The 26,843-nt window shown below is 33.2% G+C and overlaps 1 protein-coding gene across 1 annotated transcript in view; it reads left to right on the top strand.

Moving 5' to 3' along the window:
• LOC125057639 (probable chitinase 10) overlaps positions 1–25,923 on the top strand; it is a 94,732-nt gene extending 68,809 nt beyond the window's left edge. Inside the window, exons 6-19 of the mRNA XM_047661414.1 lie at positions 6,374–6,497; positions 7,236–7,417; positions 9,301–9,428; positions 11,332–11,456; positions 12,221–12,334; positions 15,602–15,801; positions 17,773–17,990; positions 18,936–19,090; positions 19,404–19,575; positions 22,489–22,605; positions 23,191–23,326; positions 23,759–23,931; positions 24,745–24,946; positions 25,533–25,923. Coding sequence (XP_047517370.1) covers positions 6,374–6,497; positions 7,236–7,417; positions 9,301–9,428; positions 11,332–11,456; positions 12,221–12,334; positions 15,602–15,801; positions 17,773–17,990; positions 18,936–19,090; positions 19,404–19,575; positions 22,489–22,605; positions 23,191–23,326; positions 23,759–23,931; positions 24,745–24,946; positions 25,533–25,747 — 2,261 coding nt within the window. The 3' untranslated portion in view covers positions 25,748–25,923. The remainder of the gene's footprint in view (positions 1–6,373; positions 6,498–7,235; positions 7,418–9,300; positions 9,429–11,331; positions 11,457–12,220; positions 12,335–15,601; positions 15,802–17,772; positions 17,991–18,935; positions 19,091–19,403; positions 19,576–22,488; positions 22,606–23,190; positions 23,327–23,758; positions 23,932–24,744; positions 24,947–25,532) is intronic.
• The last annotated feature ends 920 nt before the right edge of the window (positions 25,924–26,843 follow it).

Below are 26,843 nucleotides of genomic sequence, written 5' to 3'. Positions count from 1 at the left end.
TCAAATCGTTATTCTGTAAACAGCTAAGAAGTGACTTAAAATAGCTTTCAGAATCCCAAGGATCGAAATATAAGGGTCGAGAATAGTTAAAGTAAATGTTTTGTTTTTTGTTGGAAACCAATAAGTCAGTTTCGTAGAGTGCTTTAGACTTTTTTAGAAATGGTTCCACTTGAGAACACATTGAAATAGCTTCGTTGTAAAGATTGTTCTTATCGGAAGTGTCACAAGAAATAGCAATAAATATGTCTTTATGTCGTTCGTCTAACAGCTTATCTGGTGAAATATGTAGATTTGGAGTGTCGAAACTATAATCTGAAATTTCTGTAAAGTGTTGATAGTTTAATTGTAAATAGTCGTCGTGAGAATCGATTTCGTTCTTATCAGTATTTTTGTCACAAGTTAAGTCAATAGTATTTGTGTTAAGAATTGAAGGCCTAGAGAGTGCGTCGGCATTAGTATTATTTTTACCAGCTTTATAAATTACTTCGTATTCATATTCTTCGAGTTTGAGACGCCAGCGAACGAGACGACTTCCAGGGTCTTTTATAGAGAAAAGCCATGTTAATGGTTTATGATCGGTAACGATCTTGAACTTTCTACCAAATAAATAGGGACGAAAATGCTTAACAGCCCAAACTATGGCTAATAATTCACGTTCAATGGTGGAATAATTTGATTCTGCTTTGTTGAGAGTACGTGATGCATACGCAATAGGTAGATCTTTACCTATTTGCCCTTGCGATAAAACAGCGCCAATCGCATGAAGAGAAGCGTCTGTTGTTAAAATAAATTCTTTAGTAAAATCAGGATATTGTAAAATAGGAGGATTGGTAAGGAGATGTTTGCATTCTTCAAAGGCTGATTGTTGAGTTTCACCCCAAACAAAAGGAACATCTTTCTTAAGGAGACTAGTTAAAGGTTTTGTTAGACTACTAAAATTAGAAATGAAACGGCGATAATAGCCGGTTAGGCCAAGGAAAGACTTGATGTCTTTGCATGATTTGGGAACTGGAAAATTATCGACTGCGTGAACTTTATCAGGATTAGGTTTTACACCTTCGCTAGAAATTATATGCCCTAGATAGGCTACTTCTTTCCTAAGGAATTCACACTTATCTGGTTGAACTTTTAAGCCATTTTTCCTAAGTCGATTGAAGACTTCGTATAGCTTTTGTTCGTGTTCTTGTAAACTAGAGGCGAAGACTACTATGTCATCTAAGAAGACAAAGCAACGTTCACCTTGTAATCCATAGAGTACGCTATCCATAGCACGTTGAAAAGTTGCTGGAGCATTCTTTAATCCAAATGGCATTCTTAAAAATTCATAATGTCCATACGGAGTATTAAAGGCAGTTTTAGGAATATCGTTTGATTCGAGTTCGATTTGGTGGAATCCAGAGGCGAGATCTAAAGTAGTGAAGTAAACAGAATGTCCTAACTTGTCGAGTATATCTGTAATGTTAGGTAAAGGATAACTATCACCTATGGTTATATCATTAAGTTTACGATAATCGATAACGACGCGCCATTTTTGTTTGCCGGAGGCGTCTACTTTTTTAGGGACTACCCAGATAGGACTACTCCATGGTGAAGTACTCGGACGTATTATATTTTCATTTAGCATTTTATCGACCTGGGTTTTTACTTCTTGTTGATGTATATGTGGAAACCTATATGTTTTCGTATTAATTGGAATATTTGATGTGGTAGGAATAGTATGCTTAGTATGGTTTGTAAATGTCAGTTTGTCACCTTCTGTATAAAATATGTCAGAATATTCAATTACGATTTTATTTAGGGAGTTTGATTCTTCTTTGTTTAAATGGTCGCCTCTAATGAGGGACCAAACTTTGCTCTGACGATCTGTTTGGGAAATACAATTAAAATTATTTATCTCATGTTGAGTTTGTTCCTTAGTATGTTTGTCAAAGTCAAAAATAGTAACAGGGATGGAAGGAGTGCTAATAATCTTATCTTGTTTGTCTAAATTAATGCAAGTTGTAAGAAAAGAGTTGTTTGCGACGGTCACTAATGAGCGTGGAATAATAATGCCATGATCTAATGTATGTTTTTCAACGATTGCTTCGCCAAAATTCATAGAATTTGTTGTACATCTAATTACTGTTTCCGATCGTTTGTTAATTACTTGTTTTTCGAGGGATACAGTATAGTTCTGTGAATTTAAATCTTGTAGTTTTTCATGTAAATAAAATAAGTCATAACTTTTGACGCCAATTGTTAAGATTTTCGATTGTACTTCAATTTTACAGTCATATTCAGTCATAAAGTCATTACCTAAAATACCGTCAGCTTTTATGTTAAGGTTTGCAACATGAAATTTATGTTTAGGTAAATTGTCAAGGGAAATATTTGCCGTTCCTAAGGTCAGCATCTGAGATTGAGAACTGGAAATACCTTGAATAGAAACTATATTTAATTCGTTAATGCAAGCTAAACCTATTTTATCTTTACGTATGACAGATATACCAGCACCGGTATCAATTAAAAGAGTCACAGGTTTATTATCTATGTAAAATGTAGCATGTAAGAGATTTTCTGGAGGAATATCATTTAAAGCAGAGATTGAAAAAGATTTAATATTCTTGTTGTTTGATTTCGACTTACGTTTATTTTTTTTATAATGGTATTTTGAATTCGATTTAGTAGTAGTATGAGATACAGCGGGTTTACAAGATTCAGCGATATTTTGAGATACAGTGGGGTTAGAAGATACAGTGCGATTTTTAGATTCAGAGGATTTTGGAGATTCATCGTGCTTATAAGAAATAGTAGAATCCGTATTATGACCAAAGGTTTGGGACTGGCTACCCTGTTTGTAGGTCTGTATAAAGCTAGCTTCGAAATCTGTCTGTGTGCAAGCTTCTTTGCATTGCCTCCGATAGGCTGGTTTATTATGCAAGGATGCAGGCACAGTGCTTTGTAACACTCGACTTGATTTTGGAATTTGAGGAAGCATTGAATAGTCTAAAGAGCTGGGTTCATCGAGTAGGAGCTGGTAGCGATTTCCAACGGGTCGCTCATTTCGTTGGTCGCTTCTAAGTTTAAATGGCGGATTGGTGCAGGGAGAGCGCGTTGTTTATTTTGCTCGTTGTATGCTCTCTTGCGACATTCGTTTATTGAATGCCCAATATTTTTACAATAAGCACATGTCTTTGGAGAAAATCTAGGATTAGGAGGCCTGAATGGAATATTTGGGTTTCTAATAGATTGGTAATTATTTTGATATGCATTACTCCTAATTGCTGGCCTAGGAGTTGGAACTGGTCTAAATAAAGATTGCCTAGCTTTGTTCATAGCCCTAATTTGATCTTCTTGCATTGCAAAACGACCTGCTTCTCTCAAGGTATCGAAACCTTTTGTTCTGAGCATTATACCCATGTCTGTAGAGAGACCGTTGAGGAATATGCTTAAGGCGGTTTCCTCGGTGGTTGCTACACGTCCGTCTAATGTTGAATCGCAAATTTCTGAGTGTAGTTTTTCTAAGATTTTGCAACGACAAAGATCTACTCTATGATAAAATTGGGTTAAGGACTCATCATGTCTCTGGAAAATCGATTGAAGTTCTAAATTCAAATGTTGAATCGTCTTGGTATTCGCGAATCTCTCAATAAGAAATCTCTTTAGTTCATCCCACGTCTCGTAAGTTTTACACCGAACTTCTGAGGCCGCGATGCCTTTAATATTATTTAGAGCACAAGTTAACAAAGTCTCCCGTTCAAACGGAGATGACAGTTTAAACACAGTATCACAGGACCTAATGTAACCGTAAATTTCATCGTGATTGTTTGTGTCGAATATAGGAATAAGATTTATAAGAGTTTGAATATTAACTGGTGATGCCTTCATTATGCTTTCGGTCTTTAATGACATGATGATTATTAAAATGTAGAATGCGTGTGTAGTTAAATATGAATAATGTAATTAAATGAAATATAAGATATAGTAATACAGGATAATATATATAAAACACACAAAATATGGAAATATAGGAAAAGAATGAGCCACAAGTAAAATGCCACTTACCACAGTAACACGAACCACAAGAGCATAGTATCGGCGAAAACTATTAAAAGCCTAAGGCTACCGTACTAGGCGATGCTAGTCCTTTGTACGTTTGCTTCGTCTTACTACACAAGTAGATCCTACCGACTGCGCCAAATTTGTTATGAGGCAGTGACTAAAACTTGTTTTTAAAACTAACAAACTTTATTTAAAATTATGTTTACAAAAACTAACGTTGGAGTTCGAATATGGAATAGAAGTGTCTTTGAAAGGATCGGGATTTGGTACTTAAAGGTTTGGGTAGGAGTAGGGATACATTAGGGGAACAAACAATGTCATTAGGTACTTAACTATAACTTATCACTACATGAACATATGGTTAAACTTATACAAGGCAAAAAATAACAGTTGAAAGTTTAATAATATAGTGGGGACCACATAACACGCTACAACTGCTTCATGATCATTTGTCAATATAATAAGCAAGTAGATGATCAGCCTCCTGTGCCTGACACACGCCGTCGACTCTTTGGGTCCAAAGCAAGCTGGTTTCCTCACGATGTTTTCCTTCACAGATTGAGCGAATGTTAAATGCGCATATAGAAAGAAAATCCCGGGAATCGCACCTACGACCTCAATCGCACGCTGAAGCCACTAGGCCATCACTGCTAATAATGAAATGATACCAATACAAAATAAAAAATCTTTATTGCTCATAAACAATAATTGTAACATATTAATAACATCTATTTTGTTTCTAAGTCAGCGTGTTCTGTAGACACATAGGTCTCCTCCAGCTTCTTCCACTCCCATCGGACCCTGGCCATCCAAAGTAGACCAGCTGCATTCGGACCGGTATTCCTTGTCCACTTGCCTATTGTATCTTGTGAAATGATGCCAGTAGCATTAACTGTATCTTATATTATAGACAAAATATGTTGTGAATGTCATAGCACAAAACAGATTTAACAACGAACGGAATTTATCGCCGCTCACTTATTTGGATGATCCTCTCACTAAGCCTTTTAGCATTGAGCAAATAAACCAGCGTCATTCCAACACAAGGATATTGTATATTTACAATATTCCTACATAGTAATAATATAAGTTGAGCGAGGAAAGCACCAGCTCTTGGGTCACCGATACTATCTACCTGCCAACTTAAATATTTTATTTATTAACACTTCGTTTCAATATAAAAATTTAACATAATTAAATGCAAAGGAAGGCAACTGGTGGCCATATCGCTTTCGAGCGATCTCTTCCAGGCAACCACTGTGAGAAAAAAAATGTTTATTAGATGAGGTAGGCAATAAGTGCAAAAATACATGTTACAAATAGTTATTAAGAAAATAAATCTTTAATTGTTATTGAATCTCAATCAATTTTAATTTCATTATTATTATTAACATTAATTGTTCTGTTTCTGTTAAAAGCCATTTACATTTTAATCAAATGCCTGTAGCGATAAATCAAATCAAAATCATTTATTCATTTCGGTAACACAATATACACTTATGAAAGAAATACATATTAAAGGCTTCTAATTTTATATTTACTGCCAGCCAAATAAAGGGCTTATAACGGAAGAGAAGAACTGGCAATAAACTCTCCGCCATATTATAATACGAGTATGTCAAAGTAATCTAAAGACAATACACGCATGAACGGCGGCGTGGTTCGTTTAATTGTGATTGGTCAAACGATCTTCTGGATTTCGTGATTGGAGTAGAGATTGTGTTGTGACCAATAACAATTAAATGAAACTCTTTTTTTGTTTTGACTTTTGTTTTACAATCCCACGGTTCTTGGAGTCTGAAGGATGATGGCTGATGATTGAAGGAAAGGTATTTCAGTTACCTCCTAACTTTTGAATAACTCGCCTTGCTTATGGCCACACACTAAGCTCCACACGTGTGGGAATAGCAGCAAATACAATATCTAGTTGAGCCTGGCTCGTGTCTCATATCTCTAAATAATGTGTTTTATTTGTACATATTCAGTTTATCTTCGAGAACTACTTTTCACATTAATACAGTTCTTGTTTTTTACATAAATACAGTTCTTGTTGTCGTGTAACGTTTACATAGTAAACTGTCACTGGCACTGTCAAATACCTATGTCAGACTTCATCCAGAAAGTTTGACATCTCTTATAAATATATTTGGGTTTTACAGACGTCTTTAAGTAGGATCAAAAATATGAATGAGTCTGTTTAATAGACTTGTTTTAACGGAAAGTATTCTATCTACTAACCCAAAAGAATGATTGCGTCACTGGGAATCGAACCCGCCCTAGCTTATACTTTATTTAACACTTAACCGTATTAATATATTATCTATTATTTCAGAGCTTAGAGAAGCTTTCGAAGCTGAAGCTCAGGAGGTGAAGAAGCCACGATTGCTGCTTACAGCTGCTGTACCAGTCGGCCCCGACAACATTAAGAGTGGATACGATGTTCCTGCTGTTGCTAGGTAATAAGACGCTTACGATATTTTCAACAAGTGTATACGTCAATAGTACTTCTTTCCTAGAAGAGAGAGGGTGTATTGTTTGATTCAACATCGGTGCCCTGTAACACCCTATAGCAATTGGATTTCAAAGATCCTATTCAATGTTATCAATGTGAAAACAAAATGCCACATCATGTCATCAGTCATGGGGTTTAAGTACATGTAACTGTTATGTCAAAATTATTGTCAAATACCGTTAACATGTCAAAAGGAGGAGACTAACTGTCCACGACTCAGGGAATCCTACATTTTTCTTTTCTCTCTTTCGAGTATAAAATGCATTTTACACATTTTTGGGAACTTTTTGTTCTCTGGCCTTAATAATGGTAATTGTGAAATCATTTAAGCATTCAATCGTTAAAATTTCTCACACACGTTGTATTTCCATCATTGTTTATGTAAACAATCATATCTTCATTTATACAATTCACTCTTTTTCATACTACTTTCAAGAATGATTCTCCTATTCTTACTACAATTTCGAAGTGATTTCATGGATAAAAGATTAGAGAAGATTTTTTAGTTTTATACTCTTTATTCCTGATTTTATATGATGTCTTACGCTTATAAAACCACGTAATTTAATTGAAAGTAAATTCTGGTTTTAATAATAAATTAATTATTTTATTAACAGTGACAGTAGAGAGGATATTTATTTCAATTTAAAAGTTATAAATATTAATGAAACCAATTCCTCAGCTATCTGGACTTCATCAACGTCATGGCTTACGATTTCCACGGCAAGTGGGAGAAGGAGACTGGTCACAACGCACCACTATATTCTCCATCATCAGACTCTGAGTGGAGGAAGCAGCTCTCTGTGGACCACGCGTCCCATCTATGGGTCAAATTGGGAGCGCCTAAGGAAAAATTAATTATTGGTTAGTTTTTTATTTAGTAAGAATCTGAAGTGGTATTTTAAAGAAGTAAGATGTATAAATCGAGAAGATATGAAACCGAAATTCGTCGTAAAATTTTGAGATTCCTTTTCTCGTAAAATACAACTATTAAGTATCGTTTAAAGAAAAGTAATTTAAAATGTTGAAACTCAACAACAAACATTTACAGTAATTTTTATTTATTTGAAAACAATCACTTTTATCCTTTTTCTTTTATAATCAAAAATTTTCTAACAAAAAAATCTTCGAATTAAAATTTAAACGAAAGGCCAAAACTAGCGTCTTTTCCACAGACTAACAAACAAATTAAATTAAACATCAGTTAACACAATAGATAATAATCAATAACCTAATCTAATGAATATAATTATTACTTTACATAATTATATACTTTAATACTAGGAACTTTCATTAAATATAATGAGAACAAAAGTCCCCTGAACTGAACCTCATTTCGACAATATTTTTTTTTCATACGTACGAGTATTACGTACCTACACCTAATGTTTTGACTAGATTTATTTTCTTCAACAAACACTTTAATAGTTGTATTTTCGAGAGAAGGAATTTCAGAGTTCAAAACCTAATCGGATTTTCTTCTTTTCAATTTATATATCTTGTATCCTCATTTACCAGAACAAACTAATAATTCAGTAATCTCTTCTATTCAATCTAAAATCTCGTCTTTTCTATTGAATGTCCACTCAAGTATATGTGTCTTTCATCCATCCACGTTTCATAGAGGTTTCATCCACGTCTACACAACTTAATTAAAAATAAATAATTACACAAAGTAAACAATTAGTAATTCAATTATATCAGAATGTGGTCCTAGTTTCGTATGTCATGCAAAGCCTTTGTCGGAAAGCCTACGCCTTGCCTTTGAAGGACAAGTCATAACTGCATACCAAAATGTTAGCCAAATTCTAGCAAGCATTAACAATATACATTGACTATTAATTATGTGTATAGAATAATAAAGTATGAATTGTCTCGCCATCCGTTTAGTTTAGGTATTTTTGTTTGTTAACGTCTATAACAATCATGCAGATTAAAGAGTAATAGTACAAATCATTTTATTCTTAAAAACTAATTTTAGTATCTTCAACTACAAGTATCCTACTAATATTATAAACGCGAAAGTTTGTAAATATGGATGTTTGTTAGTGTTTCACGTAAAAACTACTGAATGGATTTTAATTAAACTTTACAAAAATATAGCTTATACATCAGAGTTACACATAGGCTACAATTTATAAAGATATTGTGGAAATTGTCCAAAATATCAATTAAGTAGGAAAAAATGTGAATGCGAGCTGTTCTGGCGTGCGCTACCAAAACCGCTGGAGATACACATGTGTAATGTATGATTGAAATGTTTATCTTTAATAGTCCTACAACAAAAGCCCGCCTCAGTATATATCTATATGTATTATGTAAGCCATTATAGCCAAAATAGTGAACCATAACTAATACATTGCTTCCTAAATGAATCCCGAATGGTATGCACGAACTGACTAAAAATTTGTGACTAAGTATCTGCTTAAAAGAAATGACGATATTTCCAATGGATCGGCAAGAAACCATCAATATGAGTGGCCAATTCCTAAGGCACTAAAGCGTGGCAGTCCCAACAGAATCCGATCTTTTATATTATAGGGGGTTAATATATCAAACACGCAATTCACTTAGCGCCCCGGCAGTACAGCTAATAGTGAAGATAGAAGTTTTGGCAGTTAGCTTTAGGGCACAATAACTATATATATCATTTGTGAGTAATTTATAAAACACTATCTAATATTGGAAAGTTGGATCTTAAAACAGTACAATGTAAATACAAAGTAAAATGTCTTCCCATCTTCCAGGTATGCCAACGTACGGGCGCACTTTCACTTTGTCAAATGTCAACAACTTCAAAGTGAATTCTCCGGCGAGTGGGGGAGGCAAGGCTGGCGAATACACAAAGGAAGGAGGCTTCCTCGCATACTATGAGGTGATTTTAATTAAAAATTATTGCTTGAATCTTACTTTATACCGTTTGCATTTCGTCGATTCGACAGGATATGTAAAATTAAAAACTTCTTTCATCAAAATACACGCAAAAACTGTCAAAGATAAAGTTGGACAACATAGTGTAATAGCAAATAATATAAAATTTATGATTTTGAGCAAACAATGTTTGTGCTCCATCGTCAGAGTAACCCAGTGGGACCAGTAGGTATATGCGGGTGTTCATAAAACATATTTTGTTTGAAATTAAAGTATATAATATTTTGCGTGTAAAAAAGACATTGCAACGCCTGAACAATTGTTCATAAACTTTATCTAAAAACCATTTAATTCACGTTATTTTAAGCAGAAACGCATCATAATCGATGGTTGGCTAAATATTGGTTAAGGAGATACAATCCTAACATACAGACACGCAAATTATAGACGCGTATTTAAAACTCGTTATAATCAAGAAAATCTCGGAATGGGCCCAGTCTTTGTCATCTTAAAAGAATACAATATATGTTTCAAAATACGTAGCAGTAGAGTTATATATGTGTCGGAGAAATATCGTCATTCTATCTATATTGACGTCGTTATTAGCGGGCACAGTGTGCGTTATGTGGGTAAAGTCCGAGCACAGAAGACACGAATAATTATCGTACAGTATTTAATTTAGATTGATTCCTTTTAACACTACAAATAACACTATAGCTTAAATTATACCAAGCAGCCGAATAACTCGGTCCAAACTCTCATGATCACAATGCTCCACGTACTCCTCTATCTCACTTTCCCTGAACGTACCATCAAAAGCCAAGATAGACACCCACTCTGCTCTGATTGGTCATAACAATATTCGATAAGTAATGAAAATTCCAAACCATAAAACAATTAGATAATAACAAAAAAATATATTTAATAATGATTCTTAAAAGTAATAGAAGAAATCTCAATGATTAATCAAGGCAATAACAAAACGGTTAATTGACTCGATCAGATATTTCCTGATAATCCGAGCATTATCTGACATGAATATTTTCTAGGCAATAATATACTTTAAGATCCGATACGATAAATCGTGACGACTCAGTGTAAACGCGTATTTATCATTCTTTGAGACAAAACGGCTGTTTCGAACCTGCCAAGACAGTTTCCTCCAAGGTTAACGGTTTGATAAAGAAGCACTCTTTTCTAATTCGCAATTTACACGGTTATAAACGAGCGGGAATTTGCGATTTTCCTCCCGAGACTCCATTATTGTCCCGAAAGTAATTGTATTGAGTGGCTTTTTTAAACATTTAGATACATTTCGTCCTTTTCCATTTCTAACATTATGTGACTGTAAATAATCACAAAGCCTTTATTTTTTAGATGCCTAGCTAAAGCCAGTTATATTATTTAGATTTATGCCTCTTTGATAATGTTTTCTTCATAAGAATACACGTAAACAAACTATACCTAACTGGGCCAAAACATTCAAATCAAAAACAAAAATCATTTATTCATTTAGGTAACACAACGTACACTTATGAACGTCAAAAAGAAATACATATTAAATGCTTCTAATTTTCTTTTACTGCTAGTTCTCAAATCAATGGGCGTAGAACGGAAGAGAAGAATTGGCAATAAACTCTCCGCCACTCTTTTTAATCGCCAAGTTTTACAAAATGTTTGAAAGGAGCTGCAACCATTATACCATGTTCCACATGACATCTTAAGTAATTAATAATAATAAAAAAAATTAAAAACAAATATTTGTTTTTATAATTTCGTAAATAAATTTAAAAACGCGTTTGATTGCTGATAAAAAATCCACTGTTTTAGCATCTTTATAAATAATAGTGTTACTCTTCAGTCTGATATATATATAGTTTGGTTTAATTAAATAAATTTTATTGTAGATTTGTGAAATACTGCAAAACGGTGGAGCTTACGTTTGGGATGACGAGATGAAAGTCCCATATGCGGTCCACGGAGACCAATGGATTGGATTTGACGATGAGAAATCTATTAGAAATAAAATGAGGTAAGTTTTTTAGGTCTGGCCCTCAGATTTCGGTATCAATGGTCAACTAGCACACCCAGGGTACGAACTACTACCACTGTTCAATACATACATTAATATAAGATATATTAATGTAGGTTACAGCAAAAATATAAATTTAAATATATATATAGTCAGAAAAATGTCACGGCCAACCCCTGTAAAATCTAATATAATTAATATTGGTGTTTCTTTATTTGTGTGGGTGGGTGTATGTGTGTGAGTCCATGAGAGACTAAAGTCTCTGTAGGTTTAAATTGTAAGTAATAACGTTTAACTGGTTACAATAACCGTAAAATAAATAAAAATACAGTATAAGACAGTCAGCTGATATAGTATTATATATTTTTTGGTATATATTAATATAAACTTTAAATAAAAATGAAATATTTTGCATACATTCTCTTATAATTGTTCTTTGTATGTTTCTCTCCCTTTTAAAATATACAGTAATAATATAAGATATATTTTTATTAACAGTTTCAAAATGAGGACTTAAGGAATTTTTGCTTTATTATCAATTATTTAATTATGATATAACACGTTTATTTCAAATACTTACAACACTATACCACTTACCATGTGTATTGTGTATAGATTTTTATAAATATATAGAATACAACTGTATAGTGTATATGCACAACTGCGCATATAGCAATATAGTGTTAGTATAAACTATCTTCAAAGGAAAATAAAAATCACTAACGACCTCCATATACGACTCCTAATAAATAATTATGTTCTAGATGGATCAAGGATAATGGATTTGGTGGAGCCATGGTGTGGACTGTTGACATGGATGACTTTAGTGGAACTGCTTGCGGTGGTAATGTCAAGTACCCGCTCATTGGAGCAATGAGGTATGTAATGCACTTACCTTCTCCGAGTTAGTCACAGCGCTTAGTAAAAAATTAATCCCTGGCTAATAACTGGGCAAGTCTATTTAAAAATTCATACTTTTTGTTATTTTTAATGGCATGAGAGTGGGTAACAACAGTAGTCTGAAGAAAAGATTACGATAAATAAAGAAAACCCCATCTTTGCCTTATATGCATCAGTTTCTGATGATTTTCTTTCTTTTATAGACAGTTGATCAGCCGTCTGTGCCTGACAAATGTTGTTGATTTTTTTGGTTCAAAAAACGACAGATTTCTGACCAAGTATAAAATGCGCACACAGAAAAAATAGAAAGATTACTAAATAAACAAACAGATTGAATTATAATTGAAGTACAAATATATTCCTGTTATAAATTAAAAAAAAATTGTATTATAAATAAAGAAAAGAACTTTAGTTAAAAAGAAACTAAACACTAGCTAGTCTCATCCATTTGATATGCTAACGGTACATACACATAACACTACCAACGTGTAGCTATTTAATATAATAATAATGGAGAAAATTATTTCAATTCGTTTTTGTATGAAATGGTGCGAAGAAAAGTTAATGTTCCGTAAATATACATTTATCTGATAACTCTCCAAGGGTCGCACCGTATGATTCGTTTTGTATAGAAAACATTTGAGTATTCGCCTGTTATAATATATATTTTACCTTAAAATATTTTCCATCTAACAGAAAAGAATTGTTGTCAATGAAAAATCAACCATTTAATATTTCTTTAAGATACTTGCTTTTATACGAATGTCGAATAAATAAATAAACAGGTATTTTGAATGAGTCTGTATTTAAGTTTCACACGGTACAAAATACGTATATTATATACTAGCGACCCGCCCCGGCTTCGCACGGGTGCAATGCTGATACTAAATACACTACAGAAAAACTGTGCGGCCGGCCAGTACCGCCGCAAACGCTATGTCCCGCAATTTTTAAATCTGTAATATCTTCGAAAATATTCACTTAAATCATACGGTGTAAAGGGCCATATAGATCTATATTAAATGAACAATGTATTCAAGGTATTTAATTGGTTAAGGGTTAATGCTGTATTGGTTAAAATCGCTTCGAAAATTAGCCATTATTTGTCGTAAAAAGTAAATGACAAAAAAAAGTTATTGTGGGTTATCCATAAGAGGACTTTTCTGTAGACCTTTTCAATGTGTACAACACTTAGTACATTATTTTGATAAAACTCGTAGGGTTCAGCCTGCGTTTGCAATGTAAGCGGAAAAAATGTAATTATTTACGACATCACATTAGAAACCTCAAAAATAACAGTACTTCTCCACTATTTAATGGATGTTATTATACATATAAACCTTACTCTTGAATCACTCTATCTATTAAAAAAAACGCATCAAAATCCGTTGTGAAGTTTCAAAGATTTAAGCATACAAAGGGAAATAGGGACAGAGAAAGCGACTTTGTTTTATACTATGTAGTGATTCATTAATAGCTTTTTACTCAACACCCGAACCATCACCGACTTAAGAAATTTAACATGATATCACTGTACGATTGGAGATGTTTAGCGGATCTAAGGCGGTTTCCTCGCAAAGTTTTCCTTCACATTACGGGCGAGTGTCTAATGCGCACTTCGAATAATGTATTGCCGTGGTCGAACCTATGGACTCATAGATGAGATTCGCACGCTTAAGCCACTTAGCCAACACTGCATATGTCGGCAGTATCCACATAGTACCTACCAATTATTTTTACCAAAACCAACCTCAAATTAAATGTGTATATTATATTAATGCACAATTTTTAATTAATGCTTCAAATAATCCAACCATTAATATTATATATAATTCCAACCGGTAATTGCGAAGTCGAGAATAACTAAAATGCGGAAGTAATAAACGATTCTCCAAATGTTATTCAATCCACGAACTTTAACAAGAGAAAAGTTGGTACGTTTTAGAAATTTAAAGTGTGCTCGCTTCTATTAACTGCTGATCTCAGCAGTTTTCCACGATTTATTACCTCTAAAAGTTTTCAACTGTCTACAATATAAAGAAATCTGAAATGGATAGCTTTTTAATTAAAGTTTGTATTTTATACAAAATATGTAGGAATAGAACTGGCATCTTATAATTATTTGATACGAAAGTGTAGGACCATTATTATTATTTAATATTTTTATTTAGTATTGTGTGATATTCACTAAATAAATATTTGGAATTACAGATAAATATTATTTTAGTTCAGTGGCTTCAGCGTGCGACTCTTATCTCTAAGGTAGTAGGTTCGAACCCCGGCCGTACAATATGTGCGCATTTAACATTTACTCGTTCGGAGCATTATCATCATCAAAAAAACATCGTGAGGAAACCAGCACGCCTTAGACATAAAAAGTTGACTGTGTTGGTCACAGAAGACATGCATATTAGAAAAGCAAATAATCACGAAACAGATACAGAAATCAGAGGCCTACGTATATATCAGCTTTAGATAACATATAGGTCGGTTATCGAAAGCTGGCGCGTTCACAGTACTCACACTAATGCAATTTCACTATACAGTATGTTTAAAAATATTACTTTTTTGCCAAGCTATATATTTTAGTCTACTCTGGTTATAGTAAGGTTGGGTGTGTTGTAAATAAATAAAAATGTGTCAAATACATATAAATATTATGTGCATACGAGAGTGGATCCAAAAGTTCTAAGACCGACCAAGAACGTATAAGAGTAGTTTGTGTAAATAATTTTTCATTTTTCGACATAAGCTCCATCTAGATCAACACACTTCACTTTTACTTCACTAACTATTCTTTCAATACTCCTCTTAGAAACCCCAGTCGCATCTGATGTCAAATTAAATATAACATTTTTTTCATTAAACTGTTTTTATTAAGATGCTTAAAATAATTAAAAACATTGTGCACCATTTCACGAGATTGCCCTGGTAATGTTTGAAAAAAGATCAACATGTATAAAATAATAATAATATAAAACAGTAAAGATCAACATAAACAGTAGCAAAAGAAAAACAATAACTGTCTCTTTTATACTCATAAGCTTGACCGAGCGCGAGAGAGACGGACAGTCTTTTCGTGATGTATTTGTGATTGTATTTCAGTTTGACATCACGTCTCGCGCTTATTCACAGACACTTCACAAGCACAAAGTGTAAATGTGTTGAAGCCGCCAGCTTTAGATAACATACCTATACCGGCAATGATGAAAAAAGTTGTTGATAAAATAAATATTGCTTTTCAGGGAAGAACTCCGTGGTATCTCCCGTGGTAAAGACGCGAAAGACGTAGACTGGTCTACTGTAGCAGCCAGTATCGTTGAGGAAGAGACAGAGAAACCCGAACCGATTAAGATCAGCCTCTCAGATGTCCTCAGCAAGGTGGAGAAGCCTGCTAAGACTATCAGACTCAAGAGCAACAATGCAGCGATCCTTGATAAAAACAGTAAGTTTTTCGTACATACCTCCTTTCTTATATACCCGTAGGACACCAGATAAAAGTGCATTGTATTTGTGGGTATTTTTCTATTATTTTCAAGGAATACACTTTATGAGAATCAAACTAGATCCTAGTGCCATCCCTCCAAAGATATAATAGTACTAACATAGATAAATTCAAATTATATTGAAATCGACTGTGAATACTTGTTTTTGCAAAACAAAAAATGCAATAAGGCCGTCATAGATACTAATAAATATGTGTTGTTGTAACATTGCAAACACCAATTATTAAATCATTCGTAAAGATAAACGCTATATAGGTGTAGATTGAGATACTTTCTAGAAACGACACGAGTTTAAAAACGAATATAGTTTCATACAGTTATATTGTGCAAATAAATAGCTTTTGTACTTTCACTCGCAATATTTTACTAATTACACGTACAATCAGACATCATTATTTGCACTTTATGTATCATTAACTTTCTAAATTGAAAGTCTGGTATGACATCATTTTACATTAAAAAGTGAATGCTTGGATAAAGTTTGATAACGAAAACGGTATAAATAAGTCAAGCTAAAGCAACAACGTTCAAAGTGTCATCAAAGTTTTATATTACGTATTATACTTGAAAATAGGAGCGATATACCGTAGAACGGAGTGTCACAAGGGTCACTTCTAGGTACTTACTTGTACATAACAGGCAAGAAACTCTCTCGCCGAACAAAGTCTGTCGACATAGTTGCTAAAAGTTCCAGACATCGAGTGCTTTTACACTCGAATGCTCGACCAGAATTTGAAGAGCTCCAGTTTTAAACCCAAGTCTACAGCTGTCGTGGTAATTGTAGGGTGGATGGGCCAGCACAAATTGGTTCGTTAAGAATTGATGTTTTGTGATTTAGGCTTGTCAAGTTTATGAGGCAAAGAGTTTAAGTACTGGAGCTTACGTTACACGATGTATTTTGGTTAATTTTCTGTATATTTTACATAACGACATACATTTTCAAGAGTTATTTGTTAAATATTCACCATTTTAAAATAACTGTTTACGCTGATTTGACCTTTTTCCGTCCGTCCGTAGACCGTCTATTATATTTTGAAAATAATTTAATAAAGATTAGGAAGGAGAAAATGCCGATTTTGTGATTGATGAGTTTAATTTCATAAATTTGTGAGAGTGAAGAATCTTAAATCTTCTTTGATTTACATCGATGTTTGATGAGCTTTTTTGCGTTCGTTATAAATCTAATTTTTCCACAATGATATTGATTGACTGGGAGCTCCACAGTACCAGCTCCTTCCGCTTGACCGTGTTCAACGAAGAGCGATTCAGACTGTCAAAGACCAGTCACTTTCCTTGCGGCTTGATCCCTTGGCGTAGAGTGGGGTGGGGTGTGGGATCACTCTGGATCTTCTACCGCATTTACCATGAAGAGTGTTCAGAGGAGTTGTTCGAACCTGCAGCTGAGTTTCAGTATCGGACGTCAAGGCAGAATACAAAATACCATCCGTATCACCTAAACGTCCGTCGTTCCACAACTGAGTGTGTTTAAGGCAGTATTTGCCGCGCACCACCACTATGTGGAACCACCTGACCACCGAACCCATTTGACTCAGAGTCCTTCAAGAAAAAAGAGTACCAATTCTTGAAAGGCCGGCAACGCATTTGCGAGCCTTTTGGCAATGTGAGTGTCCATGGGCGGCGGTATCTCACATCAGATGAGCCTCCTGCCCGTTTGACTATTTAAAAAAAAGATAGTAACGAATTAGAAAAGGTGTCAAAAATATACTAGCAATAGGATACTTTAAAACATAATACTTAAATGTACTTCATGCTGTATTACTTAAACTTATTTTAAGATAGTAAAAGAACCTTATGTAGGCAGTTTTTCATCTTACTAAGATTAAAAAAAAACGAAGATCTTAGTATATAACTTTTCTTAAAGTGATTTCTAAATATGTTTCCTTTTTCAGAACGTGAACCCCAAATTTTGTGTTACCTGACCTCATGGTCATCAAAACGACCCAGCGCTGGACGCTTTATGCCAGAGAACGTAGACCCAACTCTATGTACACACGTTATCTATGCTTTCGCAACTCTGAAAGACCATAAGCTGACAGAAGGTGATGAAAAAGATGCCGACATGTACGACAAAGTAGTTGGACTGAGAGAGAAAAATCCTAATTTGAAAGTAAGCATATAATTTGTACTTCAAAAATCTTTTAATATTTCTTAAATCAAGCATATTTATTTTGTATATCTTAAATTGTATGCTATACACTAATATATCAAACTTTTAAATGATAAAATTATTTAAATATATATTACGCTTAGTGATTTCTATATATTTATTTAATTTAAATAAATATAGGAATAACAGGCATTCATCGCTAAAGTTATAAATTTTCAAGAGTTCTGTTTTCTAAAGTTGTTTATCTATCCGCTAATCTCGTGCAAATAAAAAGTGAATTAAATGTATAAATGTGCTGACTACGCATTGCACAAATCTAATTGGTTTAATGTAAATACCTTTACACGTTCATGTAACTTTTTAGCAATTTAATAATAATAAATATTTATATTATTATTTTTATAATAATAAATATTTATATTATTAATTTTTTTATTAATTTAATAATAATAAATATTTATTTTATTAAATATAGACAAGGATTTCTCCCAAATGGCCATACAAATTCAAATACTAGAACTCTAACAAAACTAACCTTAAGTTTTAGAACTCATAAACGCAAACTCAAACTCAAAATAACTTTATTCATATCGGTAACTAAGTACACTTATGAACGTTAATAGAAAAGATGTTAAGTTTATTTTAATTTTTTACTACCAGTTCGCAAGTCAAGGGCGTTCGCCAATCTTTTTAATACATAAAATCAGTAAATTAAATTTAAAAACTTTGGTCTCATATAGCTTCCATAAAGCTCCACACTATAATGCCGTTCACGATTTGCGGTCTGATGTTAATCTGGTAAAAATTTAATTTAAAACAACGTGGGCCTCCGTAATGAATCTCCGTGATAGGCGTACCGCGTACCCTACAATAGGCCGCATTTTACAACAGATGTGTTTGTAGCCAAGCGTCTGTCCGTATATAACTCTAAAATAATAATTTCAGATCCTTCTAGCCATCGGGGGATGGGCGTTCGGATCAACGCCTTTCAAAGAACTTACCTCCAACGTGTTCAGGATGAACCAGTTTGTCTATGAAGCTATTGAATTCCTAAGAGATTACCAGTTCAACGGCCTTGATATTGACTGGGAGTACCCAAGGTATAGAACATTTTTAATAGCGTAATATTTATTTTTTAACGTTTTGTTTACTTTTTACATATTTTATTAATGTAAACGAATATAAATACAGTATTTTAATAATATAGTATTGTAATTTACTAAAAAAAAAAAAAATTGATATATATAATATATCGGCAACACTCTTGCGAGCCCTCTGGCAATGTGAGTGTCTATAGTCGGCGGTATCACTTAACATCAGGTGAGCTTCCTGCCCGTTTATCCTCTATTATTATTAAAATATATATATATTAATTGCATATGTGTGTATTCTAATCATGTGTATGAATTACAGAGGAGCCGACGATCGCGCAGCATTCGTATCTCTCCTCAAAGAACTACGTTTAGCATTCGAAGGTGAAGCGAAATCTTCCGGTCAACCACGTCTTCTCCTCTCAGCAGCTGTCCCAGCTTCTTTCGAAGCTATTGCAGCCGGTTATGATGTACCGGAGATATCTAAATACTTGGTAAGTTGATTATCATCGAAAGATTTTATTAACTCCAGGGAATCATTAGGCACTATATAATAATAATCGTTAAATATATTAAACATATATATTTATCCCCAAAAAACCAATACAGTATTAACAATTCCTAACCTACATAGTAATATTAATTAAAAATTGATAAATAGAAAATTAAAACAAATTTAAATTTTATGTTAAAAAGTTTGGTCCCTATAGCATCGTTCTCTGTATTTCTCGCTTTATTGCGATACTTATTCGTTGAATAAATTACTTAATATGAAATATATTACTTTCATTAAGCACGCTAAAACACTGGAAATATACAATTATGCATTGAATGTAATAAATTCGCGACAAACAGTTTTATTTAAACATTTCATAAGAGCAGATCTTCCAAAGAAATTATTGGCCGGAAATCGTATCTATATCCGAGATTTAACGCGTGGATGCTTAACACGTCTGATTTTTTTTTAACAAAATTGTAAATTATAGTAAAAAGACACTTAAGTTAGAACTACTAGTTCAAGTCATTCTAATTTACTAAGAAAATTTTATAGAAACGAGTAAAGTTCGGTGGCGGTTGTTGGAGGGATGTTCAAATAAATTAAAGTCTTTGTTTGAAGTGAATTTGTTGAAGTGTCAACTGGCTTTAATGTTTTTTTTTTTAATGGAATTTCGCTGTTGGCCTTAAGGGCCTTTACAGCTCAGCTCGGGCTGTAGGTAGTGTAGGTAGTGGGTTGCGACGCTGGATTAATAGAATACTCTCTCTAATCTTGACTTATTTCTAAGTGACACTTCTGTTAAAGATTATTATGAATGTAGGTGAGCAACACAAGCAGTAATGTAGGACATTATCGGGAATGAAAATGTTGTATACCTACAACTAGCTGCCCCCGTGAACTTCGTTTCTTCTTAATATGATTTTACTTAGCCTACTTTTTTAGTACTTTCCAACATGGATTTTGCTATGCTACCCCAGAGACTGTTCGTTTTTCTGGAATGCAAAACTTTTAAGTTTCTCTGTGATTTTTTTATTTTCCCTATTTAAACCTCAGAGTTCATAAGTTTTTAATTAGAAATAAAAAATAGGGGTTAATCGTAGAGGGGTGAAAATTAAGGGTTGTATGTATTTTTGTATGCTGTATAAAAAAAAACAAAAGATTTTATCTAAAAAATAAAAATAAAGTTTGGGGTGGACCACCCTTAACATTTAGGGTTTGAACGTATAACATTTCATGAAATTTTGAATGGGTAGCCAATTAAGCTTTCTTCGGAACTCCGAAATATGGTAAATATATATTACCATATTCCTACACTCCTACACCTACGAGTGTAGGAAAAACCAAAGATCTCATTTTGGCTTCGACTTTGCGATGATTGCTAACATTTGGTTTACACATCTAATTATTAACTAATTATAATTATTTAGGTCACATAACTATCGTAAGGAATTACTCTTCCTTTCTGATTGTAGCTGTTTAACAATAAATGTTACCAACAATTTTATTATACGGTAAATATTTCGTTGCCAGTACATTTCAATAATTTCGTCGAAATGAGTAAATGATTAATGGATTACCTTCCGAGAAGCAACGTGAAAACTTCGATTTCTAATCAATTTTCATAAATGTTGCCAAGTTAGCCATTTAATGTTCTAAAATTATATTTCACGATTTTTTTTTTATATGACACTTTAATTTTTGGATAATTATTTTAAGATTATGAATATATTATAAGATTATTTTAAGGAACGATTCAGTGAACTAATCCAACATTGTTTCATTGTTGCTAGTAATTGTAATATCTCTATTTATATCAAATTATCGTGTCACAATGTTCCTTCCAATACTCATCCGAAACGGCTCGACCGATTCTTATGAAATTTTTTATGCATATTCAGTAAGTCTGAGAATCGGCTACTATCCATCTTTCAAACCTCTAAAGGTGGTGTCCGTAAATGTTTAATTTTATTTTTAAACCAAATTTTTGTTTTTATTATTTTATGATACAACATACAAAAGTACAAACAACCCTTAATTTTCACCCCTATACGATCAACCCCTATTTTTTATTATAGTAGATAGTTATATTTATTGAACTAAAAAAATGTTTCCTAGAAATAATATACATGGAAAAACAACGTTTGCTACGTCAGCTATAAATGATTTTGACATGTTCCAAAACAAAAGACCTAACCTAAACTTAATTCGCAAGTGTCATCTTCTAAAGGCCGGCAACGCACTTCTGGCAATTTCAGTGTCCATAGGCGGTATCACTAAACATCAGATGACCCTATAAGTTTGCCGCCTGATGAGTAGACACATTTCTTTTTCATTTATTTATAACTGACCCGGCTAACTTCGTTCCGCCTAACTGTCTAATAATATCGTGTTAACTTTAGTTAAAACTTAATTTAGGATTTCATTAAGGTAATAACTAATAACATTAATACAACTTTTTTTGCAAATACAGAAATCATTTATTGCTTGCCATTTCCAAAGAAGAATGGCAGTTTTAAACATTAAGCCTCTACTCTCTAGCGCCGATATTGCGATAGCAGTATCGCATGTTAAAGCAATTCCTGATATACAACCTTTTTTGATGAGGTAACACATGTCGTCGATCAAGATCAAAGCCTGGTTATGCATCTCCTCATTCACCTCAAGATCGGAATTTCTTAGACTGACACGAATTCGATGTAAAATGATGCAGATGGCACCACATGCTGTTTGCATTCGTAAATTAATTTACTTATTTATTGTTATTTTATCGGAGCGGAGAAAAATCTACCAAAACAGAGATAACTAACATCGGTCCAGCCGATCTTGAGTTATAAGTGGTGTAACTAACACGCCTTTGTTTTACAAATTTATATAAAACTATCCTATATATAACCCTCTTCCTCCTTTTCAGGATTTCATCAACGTTATGACATATGACTTCCATGGGCAGTGGGAACGACAAGTTGGCCACAATAGTCCACTCTTCCCTCTTGAGAGCGCCACCAGCTACCAGAAGAAACTTACTGTGGTAATTATTTTCTTCATGAAAATGAAGTCTGAGGATTTGACCCAAATGTCTTGTCTTTGGACTTGACAGGTCCACTCAATCTGTGTGGTTCTTTCCTCAAAAGACCATTTCAGACTACAATCTACATGGTCTTCACATAATCTTGTTAGTTATGTCTGGACTTTAAAAGAGACTGTGACCTCTGAGTTTGTTTCGGCGTTTCTTCTCAGAGTAGTCAGATAGGAAACGTCGATCTCATCTAGTTTAAAAAAAAAAATTTTTGACGTGTAAAAGTGTTTGTAAAAACCTACTTACAGAAATAAATCATTTATCATTTGAGGTATACCTTGCTTTGTGACCAGTCTCCCAATACCTTCTTTATTCTAATCGTACTGTTTGTTTCAAATGTTATATGGGAGAAATCAATAATAATTATTATTATTATGACTTATAATACGCCTCAGTGCTCCAGCTCTCCACTGCACACCGCAGTTCACCCCAAGACAGTGATACAGTAATTCGTACTGGGATAGGGCCATAAGCCATGAATTATTCTGAAGCCCTTATAAATAATATTGCCTATTGTAAGCTATTTATTGATTACAGGACTATTCTGCGCGTGAGTGGGTCCGACAAGGTGCACCAAAAGAGAAGCTTATGATCGGTATGCCGACGTATGGAAGATCATTTACCCTCGTCAATGACACGCAATTCGATATCGGTGCGCCTGCGTCTGGTGGAGGTAAGGTTTCCAATAATTACTAGACCTATCCCAGTATTTTATATTTTGTTAATAAATATTAAAATATGATTGATGTTTCCCCGGATCCCAGTTTTTATTTGTTTAAATATGCAAAAATACATCTTTTCTTATAACATTGGTATATACAAGATGTAGCTTAAACTTAAAAAATTACAGCCATAGTAGCAAGACTGGACTTTTTTTGAAAATATCTATTAAAAAATGATGAAAACCTAAAAGAAATACCAAGAAAATTAAAGGTTTTTATCTGAAGTTACTGACTTAACGAGGGCGAAAACGAGTTTCGCCCTCTTTAAAACATGTTTTCCAAGAAATTCAATTCTAGAACTTGCAGTCAAAATTGTAACCACTTATTTTGGTACATAACTTAAAAATTTACATGAAGAAGTTTCTAAGCTTTTTATAAAACAGGTCAAACCGGAAGATACACAAATGAAGCTGGTTTCATGTCATATTACGAAATCTGTGACTTCCTTCGAGAGGATAATACCACTCTTGTGTGGGACAATGAACAGATGGTGCCATTCGCTTACAGAGATGACCAGTGGGTCGGTTTTGATGACGAGAGATCACTGAAGACGAAGGTAATAAAAACTAATAAGGTTTTAAATTCCTTGGCCTAATACAAACTATTTACGTAGCTCAGTCATGTAATACCTTCAGATTATTACACAAATTACCAGCAAATAGATATATTTAATGTAACTATAAAATGCTAAAAAATAATATAAAAGCTCTGGTATAGTCTTTTAATAATCATGGCTTTGTTATTCTTCCTTTATATTAAATATATATTATAATGATCAATGCATCTTAGAATTTATTAAAAATATTTTTTTTTGTATAAATAGATAAAAATTGATATCCGTTTGTTTTAATGTGTATTCCGTTTTTGGCTTTTGTGTATAATGTAGTTGTTTGGATATGGTGGATATGGATATGATGATATGTTTAATGAGTAGCTGTAGGAATACTGATGAGCAAATAAATATAACCGTTCATAAACTGATATCTCATTTAAAGTAAATACATAGTAGTTAATTCAGTGTTTTGAATGTTTTATAAATCGAAATGTGTGGTAAGTTTGGATTTAAAACCGAAAAAAATAGTTTATGCATATAGTATATGGATGTTTATTGCTTCGTAGATAACGCAAAAATACACAAAATCCAATAGTTTCAATCAAAATGTGTAGTCAAAGATTTCAAAGATTACCTTTAATTTAACCTTAAATATATTATAATGTAGAAGGCTATTTTAACGAAAATATCCTCCAAAAGGAAAATTATCTTAATTTAATGACGCATCGATCAGTGGTGCTCTAATGAAGTATTATTGGTCAAAAAATATGATAACAACTTGAACTTGAGCGTATTTATAATGCGTGATTTTTTTAGATGGCATGGCTTAAAGAAGAAGGTTTCGGTGGAATCATGGTCTGGTCTATCGATATGGACGACTTCAGGGGGTCATGTGGCACTGGAAAGTATCCTCTCATTACAGCCATGAAACAGGAACTGGGTGAATACAAAGTCAGACTGGAGTATGATGGACCATACGAAAGTTCAGTGGGAAGCGGGCAGTACACTACTAAAAATCGTAAGTTTTTTTTAATATCTAGATTTTAAAGTTATACTTCTTTTGGCGCGTTAGGGAATTATGAGAGTAAATTGTTACGATGCTCGCGCACACCGTCACAAAAAACCGACAGCCTGAAGTTAGTTATACTCAACATTTTAGTTTTTTTGAAGTTCTTTGAACTTCTTTGGCGTAACAGGATAAAAATCTTTTCAAAATAGTTTTTTATAAAAAAATGGAGGAATGTCATTTTATTACAATGGAGCCATATGTATAATCTATACTCGGTTATGAATATCTTTGTGGCACCAGCTGCAGAGGTATTTCCAAACCGATTTAGGGGACTGAAAGGTCGGCAACCCATCCGCTAGCCTTAGCAACCTTTTCGTTATTACGGGAATTTATTAATTGTTAAGTATGGTTTAGTAAAAAAAATTATAATGTAAAGAATATGACAATAAATATAAATTGGGACTATATTTTATTTGTAGCAAAACTTATAACTAATTCTTCAATTAAGTTGTGTTTCAGTTCAGTTTTCACTAGACCTAACACAGTCAAAACACTTGCACTCTCATAAGACTAAATCTTCAACCATTACTCTCAGCCCACGAAGTGACCTGCGAAGAAGAAGATGGCCACATCTCATATCACAAAGACCATGCGGATTGTACAATGTACTACATGTGCGAGGGAGAGAGAAAACACCACATGCCATGCCCCGCTAACCTTGTCTTCAATCCCAATGAGAACGTCTGTGATTGGCCAGAAAATGTCGAAGGTTGCCAGCAGCACACACAAGCGCCAGCTGCAAGAAGATAAGAAAACTAGTAGAAATAGGAAAGTAGAACTTATTTCATAAATGTCATTTGTAGAAAGTAGACGTCTTGATTAAAATTTGATTCTTACAAAAAAGCTTGGCGTGCTGAAGAATTTTAAAACTCGTTTTTGATGTCGTAGGAACTCAACTACGACGTTTTAAATAGTATATTTTCTCATAAACAACTGAATGTATTATTACGCTGCAATGGCGGCTGTTATTCAAAATGAATAATTAATACACAAAAATAATGATTACGTCACTTTCTACAAATGCACTGTTCTTCCACCTTAAAATTAAATATTTATTAATGACGGATTTTATGTTCGTGTGATATAATGTAAATTTTTTATTTGAGTTTTGTACTTATTTTTATACTATCGTAAACTTAGGCAATTTCGACTATTAAGTTTACTGTTAGTACATTGTAATCTATAGTGTTTCCAGATGTCTAATGTAAGGAATTCATAATATATGCATTTTATATAATTCGTCATATGAAATAATACATTATGTAATCTGGACTATTTAGGGTCTGTTTCACAATGTACGGATAAGTTCTACATAAGTTCCAAATTAGCTATTTATTACTTATTAGTAGGATAAACACTATTGTTGCGTTTCACGACTGTAAAATTTATCTTCCAAATAATTTTTGTGTTGCATAGCTATGGTATTGGTACTTTATCCATACATTGTGAAACAGACCCTTAGAGTTATAAAAGTTTATTTGAATATATTGACTAATTTGTCTAATTGATAAAACCACCTGATTATCGTAACAGTTTGGATATGTTTTAAAACCTTTTTAAAAAAGTAGTATAACACGAAACTATATGTCGAAGCAATATTCCTTATAAATTATATATGTAAATTATTTAGAATTAGAGATTTAACGATAAAACTAAAGCATATGTGTATAAAATTTTCCCGTTACTTTAAGTTAGATTTTACGTTTTTCTAAATAATTCCTTATAGGGGTGAAATCCCTTCAATACTCGAATCAGCTAAAATACTGCCTAACCTAATATAACAGTGACTCGACATTATTATTCTAAGTAGATGAATATCTAAGATTTGTAAATATTGTATTTAGGT

This window comes from Pieris napi, chromosome 17, assembly GCF_905475465.1.
Source record: "Pieris napi chromosome 17, ilPieNapi1.2, whole genome shotgun sequence".
Taxonomy (NCBI): domain Eukaryota; kingdom Metazoa; phylum Arthropoda; class Insecta; order Lepidoptera; family Pieridae; genus Pieris; species Pieris napi.
This window is presented reverse-complemented; position numbering and strand designations above follow the sequence as displayed.